At 46.8% G+C, this 19,591-nt stretch overlaps 1 protein-coding gene across 3 annotated transcripts in view; it reads left to right on the forward strand.

Moving 5' to 3' along the window:
* The first annotated feature begins 5,046 nt into the window (after positions 1 to 5,046).
* Positions 5,047 to 19,591, forward strand: part of MASP1 (MBL associated serine protease 1) — a 117,864-nt gene continuing 103,319 nt past the window's right edge. Inside the window, exons 1-2 of one of the 3 annotated variants that reach the window (XM_083442135.1) lie at positions 5,047 to 5,494; positions 15,626 to 15,851. In XM_083442135.1, the coding sequence (XP_083298261.1) occupies positions 5,490 to 5,494; positions 15,626 to 15,851 (231 nt within the window). In that variant the 5' untranslated portion in view covers positions 5,047 to 5,489. The remainder of the gene's footprint in view (positions 5,495 to 15,625; positions 15,852 to 19,591) is intronic. The other 2 variants (XM_083442133.1, XM_083442134.1) reach the window with 2 other exon arrangements.

Genomic DNA, 19,591 nt, shown 5'->3' on the forward strand with positions numbered 1-19,591 from the left:
TAGTTAAAGCTATGGTTTTCCCAGTAGTGATGTATGGAAGTGAAAGCTGGACCATAAAAAAGGCTGATCGCCGAAGAACTGATGCTTTTGAAATATGGTGCTGGAGGAGACTCTTGAGAGTCCCATGGACTGCAAGAAGATCAAACAGATCCAGTCTGAAGGAAATCAGCCCTGAGTGCTCACTGAAAGGACGGATCCTGAAGCTGAGGCTCCAAGACTTTGGCCACCTCATGAGAAGAGAAGACTCCCTGGAAAAGACCCTGATGTTGGGAAAGATGGAGGGCACAAGGAGAAGAGGACGACAGAGGACGAGATGGTGGGACAGTGTTCTTGCAGCTACCAGCATGAGTTTGACCAAACTGTGGGAGGCAGTGGAAGACAGGAGTGCCTGGCGTGCTCTGGTCCAGGGGGTCACGAATAAATATGTCCAGGGGGGGGGTTCCCCCAGCAGGAACTCACCGGAACTCAGTTCCAGTACCTCTCAGGTGGGTGCCATTGCCATTCTAAGAGAGGGAGGGAGGGTGTTCATGGTGAGTTCCAGCACCTCCTTTTTCTAGAGAAATAGCACAGAATATGTCTAATCCTCCTCTAAGGCCATCTAAGTAGGTGGCAATCACTGCCTCCTTGGGAAACAAGTTCCATAACTTAACTCTGCGCTGCGTGAAGAAGTGCTTGATCGGAGGAGGAGGAGGGGAATCAAATGGGGGAAATTATAGGAATGCAGGGATGAACATTTTACAGCGTCGCAGCATGGAGAAAATGGCTAGTTTGGAAGCAGCCTTAGGAGAAAATATGCTTAATTTCCGCAAGATAAACTGCTGCTTAATGAATGTTTATGGCATTGCCCTTGAAGGAAAGATGGAATATAGCCAAATTCCTGCAGATTACATGATTCATTTTGAGCAAAATGTTCTTGTGCCCCATTCCCCACTTCCTTGAGTGGCTCAAGACTTCAGGGGCAGCCTGACCCAGATGCAGTTTCCTTTGGGTCAGACAGAGCAGTAGAGAATCTCAGGGGTTTTTTTGTAATATTTGCTTTATTTACAAATACCCAAGCAGAGCCTAAGTGGAGGCAAACAGACCGCAGCAGACCTCCCAGCCCATATGTAGCCCCTGGAGAGAAATATCCTACCCACAAGATGCTTCTTCCATTCAACTAGCCCACAGCTTGTTCCCTCTCTAGCATCCTGTTCTCACAGTGGTCAGTCCCTAACACGCAGCCCCGAAGCAGGTAAAAGGTAAGGGTAAAGGACCCCTGGACGGTTCAGTCCAGTCAAAGGCACCTATGGGATGTGGTGCTCATCTCGATTCAGGCCGAGGGAGCCGGCATTTGTCCACAGACAACTTTCCAGGTCATTTACGTTTCCGAGGACAATTCAAAGTGTTGGTAAAGGTAAAGGTACCCCTGCCCGTACGGGCCAGTCGTGACCGACTCTAGGGTTGTGCACTCATCTCGCTCAAGAGGCCGGGAGCCGGCGCCGTCCGAAGACACTTCCGGGTCACGTGGCCAGCGTGACGAAGCTGCAGCTGGCGAGCCAGCACCAGTGCCGGACACGGAAACGCCGTTTACCTTCCCGCTATAAAGCGGTACCTATTTATCTACTTGCACTTAGGGGTGCTTTCGAACTGCTTGGTTGGCAGGAACAGGGACCAAATGATGAGAGCTCACCCCGCCGCGGGGATTCGAACCGCCGACCTTACGATCAGCAAGTCCTAGGCACTGAGGTTTTACCCACAGCGCCACCCGCTTCCCTCAAAGTGTTGGTGCTGACCTTTAAAGCCCTAAATGGCCTCAGCACAGTATACCTGAAGGAGCGTCTCCCAGTGGCAGAGCTTCATGCTCCGGTACGGGGGGGCGGAGAGCAGGTGGGGGTGGGGCTGGCACACGTCCCGGGGGCATGGCGCATGCACTGGGGGCATGGTGCGCCACTTGCAGGGGCGTGGCGCCCAGCACAGGCTCCCCTCCCACTCCTCTTCCTCCGCCAGGGGCGTCTCCACCCCCATCATTTTGCCCAGACACTGAGGTCCACTCCCTAGGGCCTTCTGGTGGTTCCCTCCCTGCAAGAAGCGAAGTTACAGGGAACCAGGAAGAGGGCCTTCTTGGTAGTGGCACCCACCCTGTGGAGCACCCTCCCGTCAGATGTCAAGGAAATAAACAACTATCTGACTTTTAGAAGATACCTGAAGGCAGCCCTGTACAGGGAGGTTTTTCATGTTTCATGTTTTATTGTATTTTCAATATTTTGTTGGAAGCCGCCCAGAGTGGCTGGGGAAACCCAGCCAGATGGGCGGGGTATAAATAATAAATTGTTGTTGTTGTTATGTGGTCAGCATGACTAAACCGCTTCTGGTGCAACAGAACACCATGACGGAAACCAGAGCATATGGAAATGCCATTTACCTTCCCGCCGCAGTGGTACATATCTATCTACTTGCACTGGCGTGCTTTTGAACTGCTAGGTTGGCAGGAGCGGGAACAGAGGAATGGGAGCTTACTCCGTCACTGGGATTTGAACTGCCAACCTTCTGATTGGCAAGCCCAAGAGGCTCCGTGGTTTAGACCACAGCGCCACCTGCTCCAAGCTAGTGGCATTCATGCTGTCTCCAACTGCAGAGGTGGAACGTTGTTCATTTGAGGCATTTCACAGAAGTTCTTTTCAGTCTGAGGACGGGTGTTTAACTAGGTGCTTTTCAGCTGAAGCAAACCCATTCCAGGAAAGCCATTCTGGTCTCCAAGGGAAGCACAGCAAAAAATGTTGTTTGGAGGGAGTTGTGCCAACACCCCCTCTCTTTCTTCCAGGCTGACTCAGGAGGACAATGCTGAATGCATAAACAGCTATTAATTTTCTTCTTCTTCTAAAGACTCTAAAGAATGGCTTTGCCTGGAGAGACACCACCCAGGACTGTCTCCAGTCGCCTGCCCCCCTGCAACTCACACAGGCTGCATTCCTGCCCGTTTTTTGAACCACACAGGGGCACTTTATATTTTTTTTATTTCAGTTCTGTTTAGTGCCAGCCATGTTTGGCAGGGAGGGGTGACTCCCTACTGATTTCCATTATCTCAAAGTGTTTTCACAATTTGAAAAAATCAGCAGTGAAAACCATTATGCAATTTCAGATATAAAAATGATTATAACGTGTGTGTGTGTGTGTGTGTGTGGTGTGTGTGTGTGTGTGTTTTAAAAAACAACAACTCAGAAATTCTAAATCCAGATTAAAGGGGAGGGGGAAGATTATGTGTTGGTATTCTGATGCCAACAACATTGTGTGGTTGGTTGGTGCAAAAAAATAATAATCCTTTTTTTTAAAATAAGATTTTTATTGGGTATTTTATACTTATAACAAGAAAGACAATAAAAAATAAACAAAAGGAAAAAAAGCAATACATAAATTCAACAAACAATACATCCACAATAGAAACTGAAATAAAAACAATACAACAATACAACATAAAAAAAGAAACCAAAGTAAAAACACACATCCAAATTTTATATCCACATCTTTCATTAGTTTATTTCCTCGACTTCCTCGCACCTCCCTTTTTTGTATTCTAGTTCAAGTTATCTAATTCAACAAATCCTTTCCCTCTTCTTCAATTTAATCTTTAATTTATGATAATACAATTTAATTTTCAATTTCCCAATTTAACGCATTAACACTTAATGTTCATATCATTCTTAATAACCCTTCTGCTAAAACCGTGTAACTTCATTCCAATATACTTCTAACATTCATTAATTTTACAGTATTTTTGTAAATATACTTTAATTTTTTTCCAAAAAAAATAATAACCCTGCACCCTTCTGGGGGCACCTGCAAAGCGTTCCTCAATTCAACGCCTTCCTCTTTCTCCCTCTATCAGCAGCCTGCAGGTGGCGTCAGCATTCAGAAGTGAGTCCCTGTGATATTCTGACAGGGCTACAGTTTACAGCAGCACTGGATTTAGGACAGGGCAAGTGATTCCCTGACACAGGGTGCTGAGCCAAGGTAGGACAAAATGGAGAGGATCCACAGCTGAGAAGATCCATTTGGGGCACCAAATTTTGGGCTTGCACAGGCGCCATATTATGAAAGATTGTCAAAATCCACCCCTGCTTCCAGCCTTCAGAAAGAGCTTGCTGGATCTGACCACTGGCCCATCTAGTCCGGCATCCTGTTCTGGCAGTGGACAGCCAGGTGGCTCTATTGGAAAACCTGCAAGCAGGATCCGAGCAAAAGAGCAACTCTCTCTTCCTGTGGTTTCCAGAAACTGGTTTTCAGAAGAATCGCTGCTTCCAGCTGTAAAGACAGAGCAGAAACACCCTGGCCACTGGCCATCGATAGCCTTCTCCTCCGTGAAACTTTTAAAATAATTTAAATTCAATAAAAACTTTTGAATTATGTTGTAATTAAAAATGTGGTGGGGCCCCGGAAGGGGGCAGATTTGGCCCCCGGACTGCTAGTGTGCCATCCTTCAAACTCTCTTCTGAATTGTGGTGTTGGGAAGGGACCACAGGGGTCATCTAGTCCAACCCCCTGAAGAATCCCTGACAAATGGCCATCAAACCTCTGCCTAAAAATCTCCAGTGAATGAGACTCCACCACCTTCCAATGCAGTCAGAAAGTTCTTCCTAATGTTTAGTCGGAATCTCCTTTCTCGTAATTTGCATCCAAACTATTTAATGAGAACACTTACATATAAGAAAAATGCAATCCATAATAACCAAGAGAACAGATTTCTTGAGGTGGGCCTTACTTTTACATTTCTGGAAGGACAATGTGAATGATGTCAGGGCAGTATTTTTTAAAAAATTGCTATATTATCCCTTCCTCCAATTTTCCAGCACAATCTATTTCATTTGCTTTCTTTTTCTTCTCGAGAAACGGGGACGTTTGAGAGAGAATAGCTTTTTGGGGTGTGGGGAATTGTAATACAGTAATAAAACTTTAATAAAATGATTTAAAAACGAACGGACAGAAATACTGAGCAGGTCTGGGCTCTGTCTCTTTTTGCAAGAGCTTCTCCTACCCTGTTGAGAAGCAACTGTTGTGTGTATGTCCCCCCCCCCCCTCCAGAGCCATCTGGGGAGAAAAGAAGGAAAGCAGCGGGGAACGGATTTCTGGCTGCGCTGCTTTGAGAAAGACGGATGCCGAAGTTGCGCTTCTGCGCGGCGGCGGCGGCGGGCGATTGAGACATCCTCATTAGAGGCTGGGCGAAGGGAGATAGATCTGGCCCTGGCAGGTCTGTGTGCGTCTGGAGAGCGAGGGGGAGAGAGACTTTTGCAGAGAGGGGAAGGCGTGACCAGCATGGAGAATGCCAAAGGACCTCGGAGAGAGAGAGGCATTCTCTCCCTCGCTCTGTCTTTCACACACAAATCTCTGAGCGAAGATAAGCCCGGCAGCTGAAGGTTGCGCGCAAAAAAACACACGACACCGCACGGTGCCAACAAACCAAACCGCCTCTCCAAAGGGATCAAAAGTAATCAGGGCCAGCGGAGCTCGCAGGAAAAATGAGGTGAGTTGCTGTCGCGCGGGGGGGGGGGGGACGGGGACATCCAAAGCTGTTTTTGTTCCTGATCATTGCCTCCGCCTAGCTCCGTAGCGTCGGCACGGACTGGCAGCGGCTGTCCAGGATTTCAGGCAGAGAGCTGGAGATGTCACTGGGGACTGAACCCCGGGACCTTCTGCGCGCTCCTCCGCCCCTGAGCTACGGCCCCAACCCGAGGGGGAAGTGGTGTCATGGAGGGCTGGCAAGGGCAGAAGGGCACCAGAGGAAAAAAATCAGGGGGGGTGGCACAGAAGGGGCGAAGTATATTTCTAGGCGGGCGAGCTGTGTCCCGCGTGTTTAGGCCCCTGAGAGAAAGAGAACAGTATCTATTAATAGCAGGAGTCCAGCAATTTGGGGAGAGGCAAATGGGGGCGAGCTCCTTGTTTGGGGGTGCTTGCCCCCCAAATCCGGCACTAACCACGGTTATCCACCACCACCATATCTTCTATTGCACTCTTGCAAGCAGGGGCAGAGAGAAGACTCCTGTTTCTGGGAAAGGAAAAGGTTTAATTCTGGCACTCGTTGGCTCCCAATATTTCTTGAGGCGTTTTATCTGGAGACGGACGGGTGCCAGCTTTCACAAGTGACACCGGGCAGGGGTTAGACTAGATTGACACTCTGGGTCCCATTTTAGGATTCTGTGCGCTTCCACTTGAAAGCCACACATGGGGGTGTTGTTGTTGGCGCGGATGCGTGCTTGTGGGGTTTTAAACTGAACTGTGCCTCGTGCTTTCTGAACCATGTGGGGCTCATCGTCACATTTTTGAAAGCATTCCTGGTTTAAGATGTGGAACTTGAACTGGAACAAAACAGTCCCTTGCTTGCCGGAGCAGCCTTCTGTCTGGAAGGTCCTCTTAGTTTTGGATCTCTCGCTGTCCCAGACAAAAGCCAGGGAGAAAACAAGCCAGAAAAAGGTCGATACCTGCCCTGATCTGATTTGAGGTTCCCTTGAGTTTCATGGCACTAGAAGGCACCCATTCCCCCTGAAAGCGCAGCTGGATTTAAACTGGAGTGAAACTTTTGAAACAGAAAAGGCCAACCTTGGCAGGAAGGTACCCCCCTTTTTAAAAAAAAAGAAGAGGAGGGGGAGGGAGGGAGGGAGGGAGGGGGAGGGGGAGAAGGAAGGCTCCCTGCTTCTAACCTCCTGTTTAAGGCACGCTCAAGCTGCGCCCCACATTTTAACACAAAACCCTCTGCTGCTCTTGGGGTTAACAAAACAGAGAGCACACGCTCAAGCCTAAGGGTTCAACTCAGTTCCACTCAGAGTAAACATATTAAAATTAATGGATCTAACGCAGACTGTGTACACACTGTAAATTTAAAAGACAATTTCTCCCCTCCAAAAATCGTGGGCACTGTAGTTTGTGAAGGGGTTGCTGCTTGGAAGAACAACTCTGACAGTGGCCCAGACTGCTTTGATGGAATGAATGTGCTCTGAAAGTATAATGTGTGTACAGCATTGTCATCATCCAAAATCAATAAAAATACATGGCTAACTGAGGTTCTGCCTCCCCCCCCCCACAAACAAAAGGCCTGCCCCTCTAACAAAAATCCCATGCTTGTCATGTTCATTCTGCGGGTCTACTTTGAGTAAACTTACCTGACTGCCACCCAATATCAAGAAAGTAGCAAAGTTTTGAATTACGGTACACAGACGACTTCTTCAAGGGAGGGTTGCAAGATTTAAGGTTTCACATACAGTGGTACCTCGGGTTCAGAACTTAATTTGTTCCAGCGGTCCATTCTTAACCTGAAACTGTTCTTAACCTGAAGCACCATTTTAGCTAATGAGGCCTCCTGCTGCTGCTGTGCCGCCGGAGCACGGTTTCTGTTCTCATCCTGAAGCAAAGTTCTTAACCCGAGGTACTATTTCTGGGTTAGCGGAGTCTGTAACCTGAAGCGTATGTAACCCGAGGTACCACTGTAATTCTTCTTTGGGAAAGATTCTTTTTGCAAATGGAGCGGTTGAGCCAGCAAACGACCTAGCCATGTCTGGTCAGGCATGGACTCCCACATTCAACTCCACATAAGGGACACAGGTGGCGCTGTGGTCTAAACCACTGAGCCTCTTGGGCTTGCCGATCAGAAGGTCGGCGGTTCAAATCCCCGTGACGGGGTGAGCTCCCATTGCTCTGTCCCAGCTCCTGCCAACCTAGCAGTTCGAAAGCACACCAGTGCAAGTAGATACAGCGGTACCTCAGGTTAGATACGCTTCAGGTTACAGACTCCGCTACCTATAAATAGTACCTCGGGTTAAGAACTTTGCTTCAAGATGAGAACAGAAATCGTGCTCCGGCGGCGCAGCAGCAGGAGGAGGCCCCATTAGCTAAAGTGGTGCTTCAGGTTAAGAACAGTTTCAGGTTAAGAACAGACCTCCAGAACAAATTAAGTACTTAGCCCGAGGTATCACTGTAAATAGGTACTCCTGCAATGGGAAGGTACCGTATTTTTTGCTCTATAAGACTCACTTTTTCTCTCCTAAAAAGTAAGGGGAAATGTGTGTGCGTCTTATGGAGCGAATGCAGGCTGCACAGCTATCTCAGAAGCCAGAGCAGCAAGAGAGATCGCTGCTTTCGCTGCGCAGCAATCCCTCTTGTTGTTCTGGCTTCTGAGATTCAGAATACTTTTTTTCTTGTTTTCCTCCTCCAAAAACAAGGCACGTCTTATGGTCTGGTGCGTCTTATAGAGCGAAAAATACAGTAAATGGCATTTCCGTGCACTCTGGTTTCCGTCACAGTGTTCTGTTGTACCTAGAAGTGGTTTAGTCCTGCTGGCCACATGACCCAGAAAGTTGTCTGAATGCCAGCTCCCTTGGTCTAAAGCGAGATGAGCGCCACAACCCCAGAGTCTCCTTTGACTGGACTTAAGTGTCCGGGGTCCTTTACCTTTTTTACCTCAAATCCACAATTCTGTGGTCCTATTATTCCTGTCCAGAGGTCCTTATCAAGCTGGCCTCATTATCTGAGATGAGGTGGGTAAGGGCAGGGGGAGGGGGTAGAGAGAGGGAGCCCATGCCAATTCACACATTTGCAGAGATGAGAGGGAGCGACCATGGCAACATTTGTGCCTTCATTGCAGTTCTGTTGGCAATCAGGATCCAATAGCAGAAAGGTCATTGGAGAGTTTGTGTATAAATGTAGCAGCACTAAGTTGTTTTCTGGTTGCTGTTTTGTTAATGCAGTTATTATTTTACAGATTAAAAAATGCTCTATTGTTTTGCCAGTTATATAATATGACTTTTGCTTTCATTGTGATATTCTGCTTATTTTTCCGTTGTTGCTTTGTAATAATTTATTATTATTATTATTTATTTATTTATTTATTTATTTATACCCCGCCCATCTGGCTGAGTTTCCCCAGCCACTCTGGGCAGCTCCCAGTCGAGTGTTAAAAACAGTACAGCAGTAAATATTAAAAACTTCCCTAAACAGGGCTGCTTTCAGATGTCTTTTCAAAATAAGATAGCTGCTTATTTCCTTGACATCTGGTGGGAGGGCGTTCCACAGGGCGGGCGCCACCACCGAGAAGGCCCTCCGTCTGGTTCCCTGTAACCTCACTTCTCACAATGAGGGAACCACCAGAAGGCCCTTGGAGCTGGACCTCAGTGTCTGGGATGGACGATGGAGGTGGAGATGCTCCTTCAGGTATACAGGACTTGTTAACAGTGCCTTATGGATTGTAATTGTTTCGCTGGTGATTATGTTAATTATTCCTTACGGTTCATGCTAAATTTGTGATGCTCTATTATGTTCCATTGTGTTATTGTTACTTATTGTTCGTAAGCCCCATTGGGATTCATTGGAATTAAAAGTGACGTAGAAATATAATACCGTAAATCTAAACAATCAGCCCCCAGAGATGCTTCTTTACATTACTGCCTTTTCAGTGGCAGGCAAATCATACAAACCTCTCCACCACAAACTTTTATAAGTATACTAGAAATATTATCCACACGGTCAACAGTTTACTTTATAATGTGCCAAAAAGTCCTATGTAATATTTATTTTGCTTCATCTACGAATCGTATCCTGTGGAACATCCTGAAGCGATTAAGAATAAAAATGTCATGAAAGCATCCATAAAAGTGTCAACAATAATAACATATAGAAATGGTTTCAAATCTGCTTCAGATGCTGGCTGAGATATATATATATATAAATCCACTTAAAAGGCGTATATGGATACGTGTTAAACATATGTATTAGAAATTTTATTCATAGGGAGAATAGGACAAGGGAGCAATCTGATGGTGGGTTCCACTGGGCATCCCAGCTCAATCAGTGTTCATTCCCCAACTCCAACTAAATTGAAGATACAGTGGTACCTCGGGTTAAGTACTTAATTCATTCCGGACGTCTGTTCTTAACCTGAAGCACCGCTTTAGCTAATGGGGCCTTCCGCTGCTGCCGAGCTGCCGGAGCACAATTTCTGTTCTCATCCTGAAGCAAAGTTCTCAACCCAAGGTACTATTTCTGGGTTAGCAGAGTCTGTAACCTGAAGCGTATGTAACCCAAGGTACCACTGTATGCTGGCATAATTTGCCCATCCCGTCTGAGCTGAGGCCAAGCAAAAATCCCCAAAAGGCAGTACAGTGGTACCTCGGGTTAAGAACTTAATTCATTCCAGAGGTCCGTTCTTAACCTGAAACTGTTCTTAACCTAAAGCACCACTTTAGCTAATGGGGCCTCCCGCTGCTGCGCAATTTCTGTTCTCATCCTGAAGCAAAGTTCTTAACCCAAGGTACTCTTTCTGGGTTAGCAGAGTCTGTAACCTGAAGCGTCTGTAACTTGAAGCGTCTGTAACCCAGGTACCACTGTATTCTGGGAGTTAGGTGGGACTAGGCATGGGAGACTTAATCTGGATCCTAACTCTATTCAGCTCAGTCACGCAACCTAGTAAAAAAAGTAAAGGGCAAAGGTAAAGGGACCCCTGACAGTTAATTCCAGTCGAGAACGACTCTGGGGTTGCAGAGCTCATCTCGCTTTACAGGCCGAGGGATCTGGCGTTTGTCCGCAGACAGTTTTTCCAGGTCATGTGGCCAGCATGACTAAGCCGCTTCTGGCGAAACCAGAGCAGTGCACGGAAACATCGTTTACCTTCCCGCCAGAGTGATACCTATCTATCTACTTGCATTTTTACATGCTTTTGAACAACTAGATTGGCAGGAGCAGGGACAGAGCAACGGGTCGTCATGGGCATTCAAACCGCGACCTTTTGATTGGCAAGCCCAAGGCTCAGTGGTTTAGACCACAGCACCACTGTCAAAACAGTAGTCTAAGTCAAACTCTATTTTAAAGAGTGTGTTATCCCTCTGAAAATAAGGAGAGCCCGCTGGATCAGGCCGGTGGTCCATCTAGTCCAGCATCCTGTTTTCACAGGGGCCAGCCGGATGCCTCTTCCGAGAAGCCTACAAGCAGGATCCGAGAGCAACTCTCCCCTCCTGTGGTTTCCAGCAAGTGGGATACAGAAGCATTCCTGCCTCCAGTTGTGGGTGGAGAGCATAGTCATTGTTGCTCCTAGCCATCCGTAGCCCTCTCCTCCTCCATGAATTTCTCTAATCCCCTTTTAAAGCCATCCGAGTTGGTGGCCATCGCTGTCTCCTGTGGCAGGGAGTTCCATAGTTTAGCTGCACGGCCTGAATACTTTCTTTTATCTGACTTGACCCTTCCGGCTTTCTGTTTCATTGGCTGTTCTAGCATTCGGGGAAAGGGAGGAAAACATTTCTCTCTCTCTCCTTTCTCCATGCTGTGCATCATTTTTATAAATATCTGTCATGGCGCCTCTTGTTCTGACAGGCTTGGGCCAGCTCAGCTGGCCATAGCTGTGCTCCTTCCTGGTTGGGGTTTGGATCTGGTGTAAGTTAACTTACGCCAGCTTGCTTCATGCCAGCTTCTTGCATACAGGGTTGCTGCGATGGTCCAATTTTGTCTTCAGAAGGCTTTTCCATCATGTTGAAGCCTTTGAGATAGGGAGGGAGGGAGCAGAGAGAGGGGGGCATTAGAGGACGTCCCTGTCCATATATTCTGAGCAGATTTTTCCTTTGGCTTGCAGCTTCTGTGGTCAGATGGGGACTCTCAGAAGCCTACTTGCTAGAAACCTCAACTCATCTGGAGGAAAAGAGGCCCCGTGCTCCAGCTCAGCCTCGTTAACTGTCCTTGTTTTGAACTGGGTGCCAGATCAGCCAATTAAAATCTCTTCACATGCACACTATATATACCAGTTCAGAGCCTCAAACCCCAGAAGCCCTGCAATGAATTCCTTGGATCATCAGCATGTCGCTGCCTCGTGGCTCCCAAACCCTCAGCCATCCAGTTGTTTTCCTAGCCCCACAAACCCCTCCTGCAAATACCCAAGTCCAGGGCTGGCCCAAGACCTTTTGGCACCTGAGGCGAGCCACAAAATGGTGCCCCCTCCCCAACAGGGAAGAAGAGGCGAGTGAATAATAATAATAATAATAATAATAATAATAATTTATTATTTATACTCCGCCCATCTGGCCAGGCCACCCTAGCCACTCTGGGCATCTTCCAACAAAATATTAAAATAAGGTAATGAATCAAACATTAAAAGCTTCCCTAAACAGGGCTGCCTTCAGATGTCTTCTAAAAGTCTGGTAGTTGTTTTTCTCTTTGACATCTGGTGGGAATGCATTAAACAGGGCGGGTGCCACTACCAAGAAGGGCCTCTGTCTGGTTCCCGGTAACTCGGCTTCTCGCATACTCGCATGCTCGGATACTCTCCTATTCAGCACCAACTTGTGTTTGATGGAGGAAGGATGGGATGCAAATGTTAAGCAAGCAGCACAGAACTGCAGAACCCAGTCCGTGGCAACTTGGTGCCCTTCAGTTGCATGGCTCCCAGTACGTTTCCGAGCACAATTCAAAGTGTTGGTGCTGACATTTAAAGCCCTAAACGGCCTCGGTCCAGTATACCTGAAGGAGCATCTCCACCTCCATCGTTCTGCCCGGACACTGAGGTCCAGCGCCGAGGGCCTTCTGGTGGTTCCCTCACTGCGAGAGGCCAAGTTACAGGGAACCAGGCAGAGGGCCTTCTCGGTGGTGGCGCCCTCCCGGTGGAACGCCCTCCCATCAGATGTCAAAGCGATAAACAACTACCTGACATTCAGAAGACATCGTTAGGCAGCCCTGTTCAGGGAAGTTTTTAATATGTGACATTTTAGTGTATTTTTCATCTTTGTTGGAAGCCGCCCAGAGTGGCTGGGGAAACCCAGCCAGATGGGCGGGGTACAAATAATAAATTATTATTATTATTATTATTATTATTATTATTATTATTATTATTGAAATAAAACCCCCATCAAACCCAACAATTCAAAGCATCTGCAGGAAGGATGAAGAATTGTGTTAGACATGGGTGAATACTCTCAGTTTCTTGTTTTTCTAGTCCTCTTGAAAATAAGTCCCCCTTTAAAGTGCCTGGTTAGCCAAATAAACATATTTCCACAAGCGTTTTCCCCTGCTAGAATGCTTTTTTTTTTTTTTTTTGTACATTATTTTCACTGATATATGCAGTTTAATGCATAGCTTCCCCTGATACGCACATTTTTTTTTTGTTTGGAGAACTGTGCTGCAAAATTCAGAGAAGCGTGGATTTCAGAGAACGGTTGCATTTAAGGTTGAGAAGTGAGAAATTTCTTCTCAGTCCCCAGCTGGTATAACCTTCATATGTTATAATATAGTTACCCTTTATTTCATAACCTGTGCTTAAATAATAGTTTTTTGAAGCCTAGGTGGTGTCTGCAAGAATTTTTCCACCGTGTGGGGAGGGATGGAAAGCCAGCTAGGTTTTTTTGGGGGGGGCCCTGAGAAACCAGCTAAGTTTCTCACAAAAAGAGGGAGGAGACTAGTGCCTGTACATTTTGCCTCATATCTCAGGTTCTTCAAAAGTTAGAAATTTACTCTTTTTAAATCTGGCAACCCAGAGATTGCGATTCATTTCCCTCTGTGTGTAAGTGCCCATCTCCCACTCTCGGAGGATGCCTATGGTTTGAAGCTTGTTCTGGCTGAAAACAGAAATTGATCAAGTGATAAGTAAGACAAACATGAGGGACTTGGGCAGGGCCTACCCATGAGGCAAGGTGAGGCAACCTCCTCAGGGGGCAGGATCCACGGGCAGCCGACCCCAATGTCGATCTTCATTCCCCTCCTTCTTATAGAATCATAGAATCATAGACTCATAGAGTTGGAAGAGACCACAAGGGCCATCGAGTCCAACCCCCTGCCAAGCAGGAAACACCATCAGAGCACTCCTGACATGTGGTTGTCAAGCCTCTGCTTAAAGACCTCCAAAGAAGGAGACTCCACCACACTCCTTGGAAGCAAATTCCACTGTCGAACAGCTCTTACTGTCAGGAAGTTCTTCCTAATGTTTAGGTGGAATCTTCTTTCTTGTAGTTTGGATCCATTGCTCCGTGTCCGCTTCTCTGGAGCAGCAGAAAACAACCTTTCTCCCTCCTCTATGTGACATCCTTTTATATATTTGAACATGGCTATCATATCACCCCTTAACCTCCTCTTCTCCAGGCTAAACATGCATAACCATACGCATGTGATCTTGATGTAGATCTTCACTATGCCATCAATATGTGGGTGATACCCACCTCTACCACTCTTTCAAATCAGAACCAGTGAAGGCGGTGAAGGTCCTGTGTGAGTGTTTGGATAACCATACACATATGATAAAGACGTCAGAGCCCTCAAATTCCCCAACCAGTAGTTCTTTGGAGAATGCTTTGCTTCAACACACCACATAAAACACTGTTGCAGTATGTAGGTCTTATTTTATTTGTTTTTTATCTTATATTTTGGAAATGTACATCCGGTTCTTTTTCCTTTAATTTTTTTTTTTTGGGGGGGGGGCCAAGCGAGTGGGGCCCTAAGCTATAGCTTATGTAAATCCGGCACTGGGGTGGGGGTTGGGAGGGTGCAACCTATGGAATCATAGACTTCTAGAGTTGGCTGGGACTCCAAATGTCTTCTATTCCAACCCCCTGAAATGTAGGAATCACAGCGAAAGCATCCCCAACAAATGGCCCTCCGACCTCTGCTTATAAACTCAAATGAAGGGGAGCCCAGCACCTTCGGAGGGAGTCCATTCCCTTGTCGAACAACCGTTAGCATCAGAGAGTTGTTCCTGATGTTTAATGGTGGCTGGGAGTGGCCGCCAAGACCATATAACACTGGTCTTGTAAGACCTACTTTGTCTCCCAGTACGTTTCCGAGCACAATTCAAAGTGTTGGTGCTGACCTTGAAAGCCCTAAACGGCCTCAAAGGCCCAGTATACCTGAAGGAGCGTCTCCACCCCCATCGTTCTGCTCAGACACTGAGGTCCAGCTCCTGTGAGAAGCCAAGTTACAGGGAACCAGGCAGAGGGCCTCCTTGGTAGTGGCGCCTGCCCTGTGGAACACCCTCCCACCAGATGTCAAAGAGAAGAACAATTACCAGACTTTTTGAAGACATCTGAAGGCAGCCCTGTTTAGGGAAGCTTTTAATGTTTAATAGGCTATTGTATTTTAATATTCTGTTGAAAGCTGCCCAGAGTGGCTGGGGAAACCCAGCCAGATGAGATGGGTGGGGTATAAATACAGTGGTGCCTCGCAAGACGAAAAGAATCCGTTCCGCGAGTCTCTTCGTCTAGCGGTTTTTTCGTCTTGCGAAGCAACCCTATTAGCGGATTAGCGCTATTAGCGGTTTAGCGGCTATTAGCGGCTATTAAAGGCTTAAGGGATTAGCGGATTAGCTGCTAAAAGGCTATTAGCAGTTTAGTGCCTTAGAAAAAGGGGGTGGGGAGCGGAAAAAAACCCCAGGAATCGCAAGACATTTTCGTCTTGCGAAGCAAGCCCATAGCAAATTCGTCCTGCGAAGCACCTCCAAAATGGAAAACCCTTTCGTCTAGCGGGTTTTCCGTCTTGCGAGGCATTCGTCTTGCGGGGCACAACTGTAATAATAATATATTTTATTTTATTATTATTATTATTATTATTATTATTATTATTATTATTATTATTTTATTATATCTCCTTTCTTGTCATTGAATGCATTGGTATTCATCATGGTCTCTCTGTGTCTCTCCTGCAGGTATTTCCTGGTCTGGTCCCTTTGTGCCTTCCACCTGGTCAAAGCAGACACCATTGAACTGACCGACATGTTTGGGGAGATCCAGTCCCCAAATTATCCAGACTCCTACCCCAGCGATTCGGAAGTGACTTGGAACATATCAGTGCCGGACGGCTTTCGGGTCAAGCTCTATTTCATGCATTTTGATCTCGAATCGTCCTACCTTTGCGAATATGACTTTGTGAAGGTGAGTGTCAGGGGCTCTTGTTCATTCATTTATTTCATAAAAATTTTACAAGAAAGCTAAAACAATAAGTAAGAATCATTGACAACAATAATTTAAGGTATTTGGAAAGTTAAAATAAGAACGGACCAAAACCAGATTAAAACTCACATCAACATTCTAATAATCTGGGTAACGTATGTGCCAAAAAGAGTACAGCGAAGGCACCTTTCTGATATCAAGTGGCAGGGAGTTCCAAAGTGTAGCTGCTGTCACACTAAATGATTGGGTAGCCGTTGGTCTTGGTTGGGGATGAGTAGGTTCACCCAACCTCACATTCCATTCCTCTTTTTTTGCTTCAAAATTTCACTCTGCACTGCTGACCTGTTCTCTTTAATTCCCATTTAACTAGGAAATATTGCATAGATTATTCTGGAGTTAAAAGATATATTGTTTGACAGACCCGTTCGTTTTTTTGCGCCTCTTCCTCTGCTATGTTTCCATGTTGCCTGTGAACTCTTGACGTTTGCGTTTTCCAAAACACTGAAAAAATAGGCATCTGCAACTGGCCCTCACAGTACCTTGCCCAGATCTGATAATTGTGGCCTTTTATCTTTGGGCACGGAACCCCTTCTGAGGCTTGTAAAAGCTCCATTTCAGCCCTTTACTTCAGCCGTGGGCCTTATTCCCTTCAAAGACTCCTTATCTTTGGCAGGTTGTAAATTACGAGGCCTGCTTGCTCTTCTCTGCCAGCCTAATTAGTCTGCTGGACTTCAAAGACTCTGCCGCGGCACAGAAAAGTCTTGCTTTTCCCCACATACCTCTCTCAGTCTTCAGCGGTCTTACTCTCCTGTAAGTGCCATGAATCTGGGCCCATAACCTGTTGTTGGGATACTGCCAGGGAGATAGAGGCATCAGGCAGCCTCCATGTCGTTTCTGGATGATCTCCTGGTCTCCTGTGGAACAGGATCAGTCAATTAGCGACACGAGCCTCAGACACATTCCAAGACTCGTGCACACCCTTCTCGCAGAGTTTCCACAACGGAAGATTCAGCCAGGAGAGCATATTTACAGCTTTATTCAACCTTGATCAGAACAAAGGAAAAACATGACTGCTTGCATCCGTGTCCGGGAAAACAGCTGGAGCAAAAGCTATATACAAAACGGAAACTCCCAGTGAGCAGGAAGTAAACAGGCATGTGACACACAACAATCATGCCTGACCATTTAAGGTGGAACGGAACTATATCCTAACAGTCTGTATCAGTGTAAATCTTCTTCAGCCCTGTTTGTATTCCAGCTCACAAGTAGCGAGAATACTGCTGTTGCACTTGGGCTTCCCATTGGGGCATCTGGTTGTGAGAACACGATACTGGCCCGATCCAGCAGGCAGGCTCTTCCCAGCCTTCCCCAACATGGTGCCCTCTGAATGTTGTTGGACTACAACTTCCATTGGCATAAGCAGTTGTGCTCCAAAACATCTGGCTTGGGGAGGATGGTCTATGGTCCTACAGAGATTTTTTCTGCAGGTTTCCACCAGACCTTTGGTTGATTGTCCTCCAAGGCCCTTTTAAAATGTATTTGAGGGGGTTATTTGTGTTAGAATTCCTGCTCCATGTTTGTAGTCATGGGATTGTTGGCTTTCACATGACGGTGTATGTTTTGACTCCGCAGAGTGGGAAGTGACGGAGACAGGATGTTTGGGTTACTGTGTCCTGTGAAGTCAGACTATTGTCCTTTGTTCTTTCTCTCTTTGCTGTCTGATGCTAGAGAGAGAGGGAGCCACGTTGCAGTGCTTTGTGTGTGTTTATATGTAAATAAAGTAGATTAGCCAAAATGCTGAGTTGCTTAGGTCTGTTACAAATGATGCACAAACTCTACAGATCCCTAAGTGTGCCGATGTCTGTTGGCATCGGCCGCTGTGATGTTCGGGCAGAAGAAAGCTTTTGAAGCTCCTGAACGATCGACCAGGAGGGAGGGAACATGCCAGCTGGGCATGTGTCTCTGCCAGGGTCCTACTCGAGTGTAGGCTGAGCTCCTGACAATTGGATGGTTTCTGTTTTTATTTTGATTATGTATTTTGTGTTTTTATGTTGTAATTTGTATCCTGAGGCTTGCAGGTATAATAATAATAATAATAATAATAATAATAATAATAATAATAATAATTTGTTATTATTATTAACAAAGTAATAGCTGTTCGACAGTGGAATTTGCTGCCAAGGAGTGTGGTGGAGTCTCCTTCTTTGGAGGTCTTTAAGCAGAGGCTTGACAATCATATGTCAGGAGTGCTCTGATGGTGTTTCCTGCTTGGCAGGGGGTTGGACTCGATGGCCCTTGTGGTCTCTTCCAACTCTATGATTCTATGATTCTATACCCCGCCCATCTGGCTGAGTTTCCCCAGCCACTCTGGGCGGCTCCCAATCAACTGTTAAAAACAATACAGCGTTAAATATTAAAAACTTCCCTGTACAGGGCTGCCTTCAGATGTCTTTTAAAGATAGGATAGCTCCTTATTTCCTTCACATGTGAAGGGAGGGTGTTCCACAGGGCGGGCGCCACTACCGAGAAGGCCCTCTGTCTGGTTCCCTGTAACCTCACTTCTCGCAATGAGTGTCCGGGCTGAACGATGGGGGTGGAGACGCTCCTTCAGGTATACAGGACCAAGGCCTGTATATTTGTATAGGGTGGCATACAAATTTAACAACAACAACAACATATATATATATAAAGTGTTCCTGAATATCTGTCAGGCACCACCAAGAGGCTCTTAGTCCCTGATAAGGAACCAGTTCCCCATCCCTGAGGGAGACTCAGTGGGGAAAAGGGGCAGGGAGGGTGACTTGCCCAAACCTGGAGCCATCTCTGCCCACCATCCCACGACAGAGAGAGAAAAAGCGAGTGTGTGTCTGAAGCTAGGGATAAGCACCCTTTGCCCTCTACATCCTCTCTCTGTTCCTATTTATGTGACATTTGTTTTTCCTTCGTTCCATTTAAAACCCATTCTGTCATCGTTCTGGCTCATCCAGGATAAAAGACATCTCTGGAATCTCCATTCACGCCAGCTCACTCCCTTGCGCAACACTGTCAGGCGTAATAATTGCTTGCAGCGGTTTGGGATTTAAGCGCGCCGTTCCGTGGAGGCTGTCAAGTAACGTTGAGGACATACGGAGCAGCCCGACTGGATGGGACCAGGGATCCCTCTGGCCCCAGTATCCTGTTTGCAGCTGGGGAGATGCCCCCAACCCAGAAGCCCACAAGTAGTGCAGATAAAAGAAAGGACTCATTTGTGCAGTTCATGGTTAAACTGTGGAACTCCCTGCCACAGGAGGCTGTGATAAAAGGTAAAGGTAAAGGGACCCATGACCATTAGGTCCAGTCGTGGCTGACTCTGGGGTTGCGGCACTCATCTCCGAGGGAGCCAGCGTACAGCTTCCGGGTCATGTGGCCAGCATGACTAAGTCGCTTCTGGCAAACCAGAGCAGCGCACAGAAACACCCTTTACCTTCCCGCTGGAGTGGTACCTATTTCTCTACTTGCACTTGATGTGCTTTTGAACTGCTAGGTTGACAGGAGCAGGGACCGAGCAAGGGGAGCTCACCCCATCGCGGGGATTCAAACCGCTGACCTTCTGATCGGCAAGCCCTAGGCTCTGTGGTTTAGACCACAGCGCCACCCGCATCCCAAGGTTGTGATAGGTGGCTTTAAAAGAGGATTAGACAGATTCATGGAGGAAAGGGCTCTTGTGGCTCTGCTCTGCTCCG

This window comes from Podarcis tiliguerta (assembly GCF_965153285.1).
Source record: "Podarcis tiliguerta genome assembly, chromosome: 5".
In the NCBI taxonomy this organism is placed as follows: domain Eukaryota; kingdom Metazoa; phylum Chordata; class Lepidosauria; order Squamata; family Lacertidae; genus Podarcis; species Podarcis tiliguerta.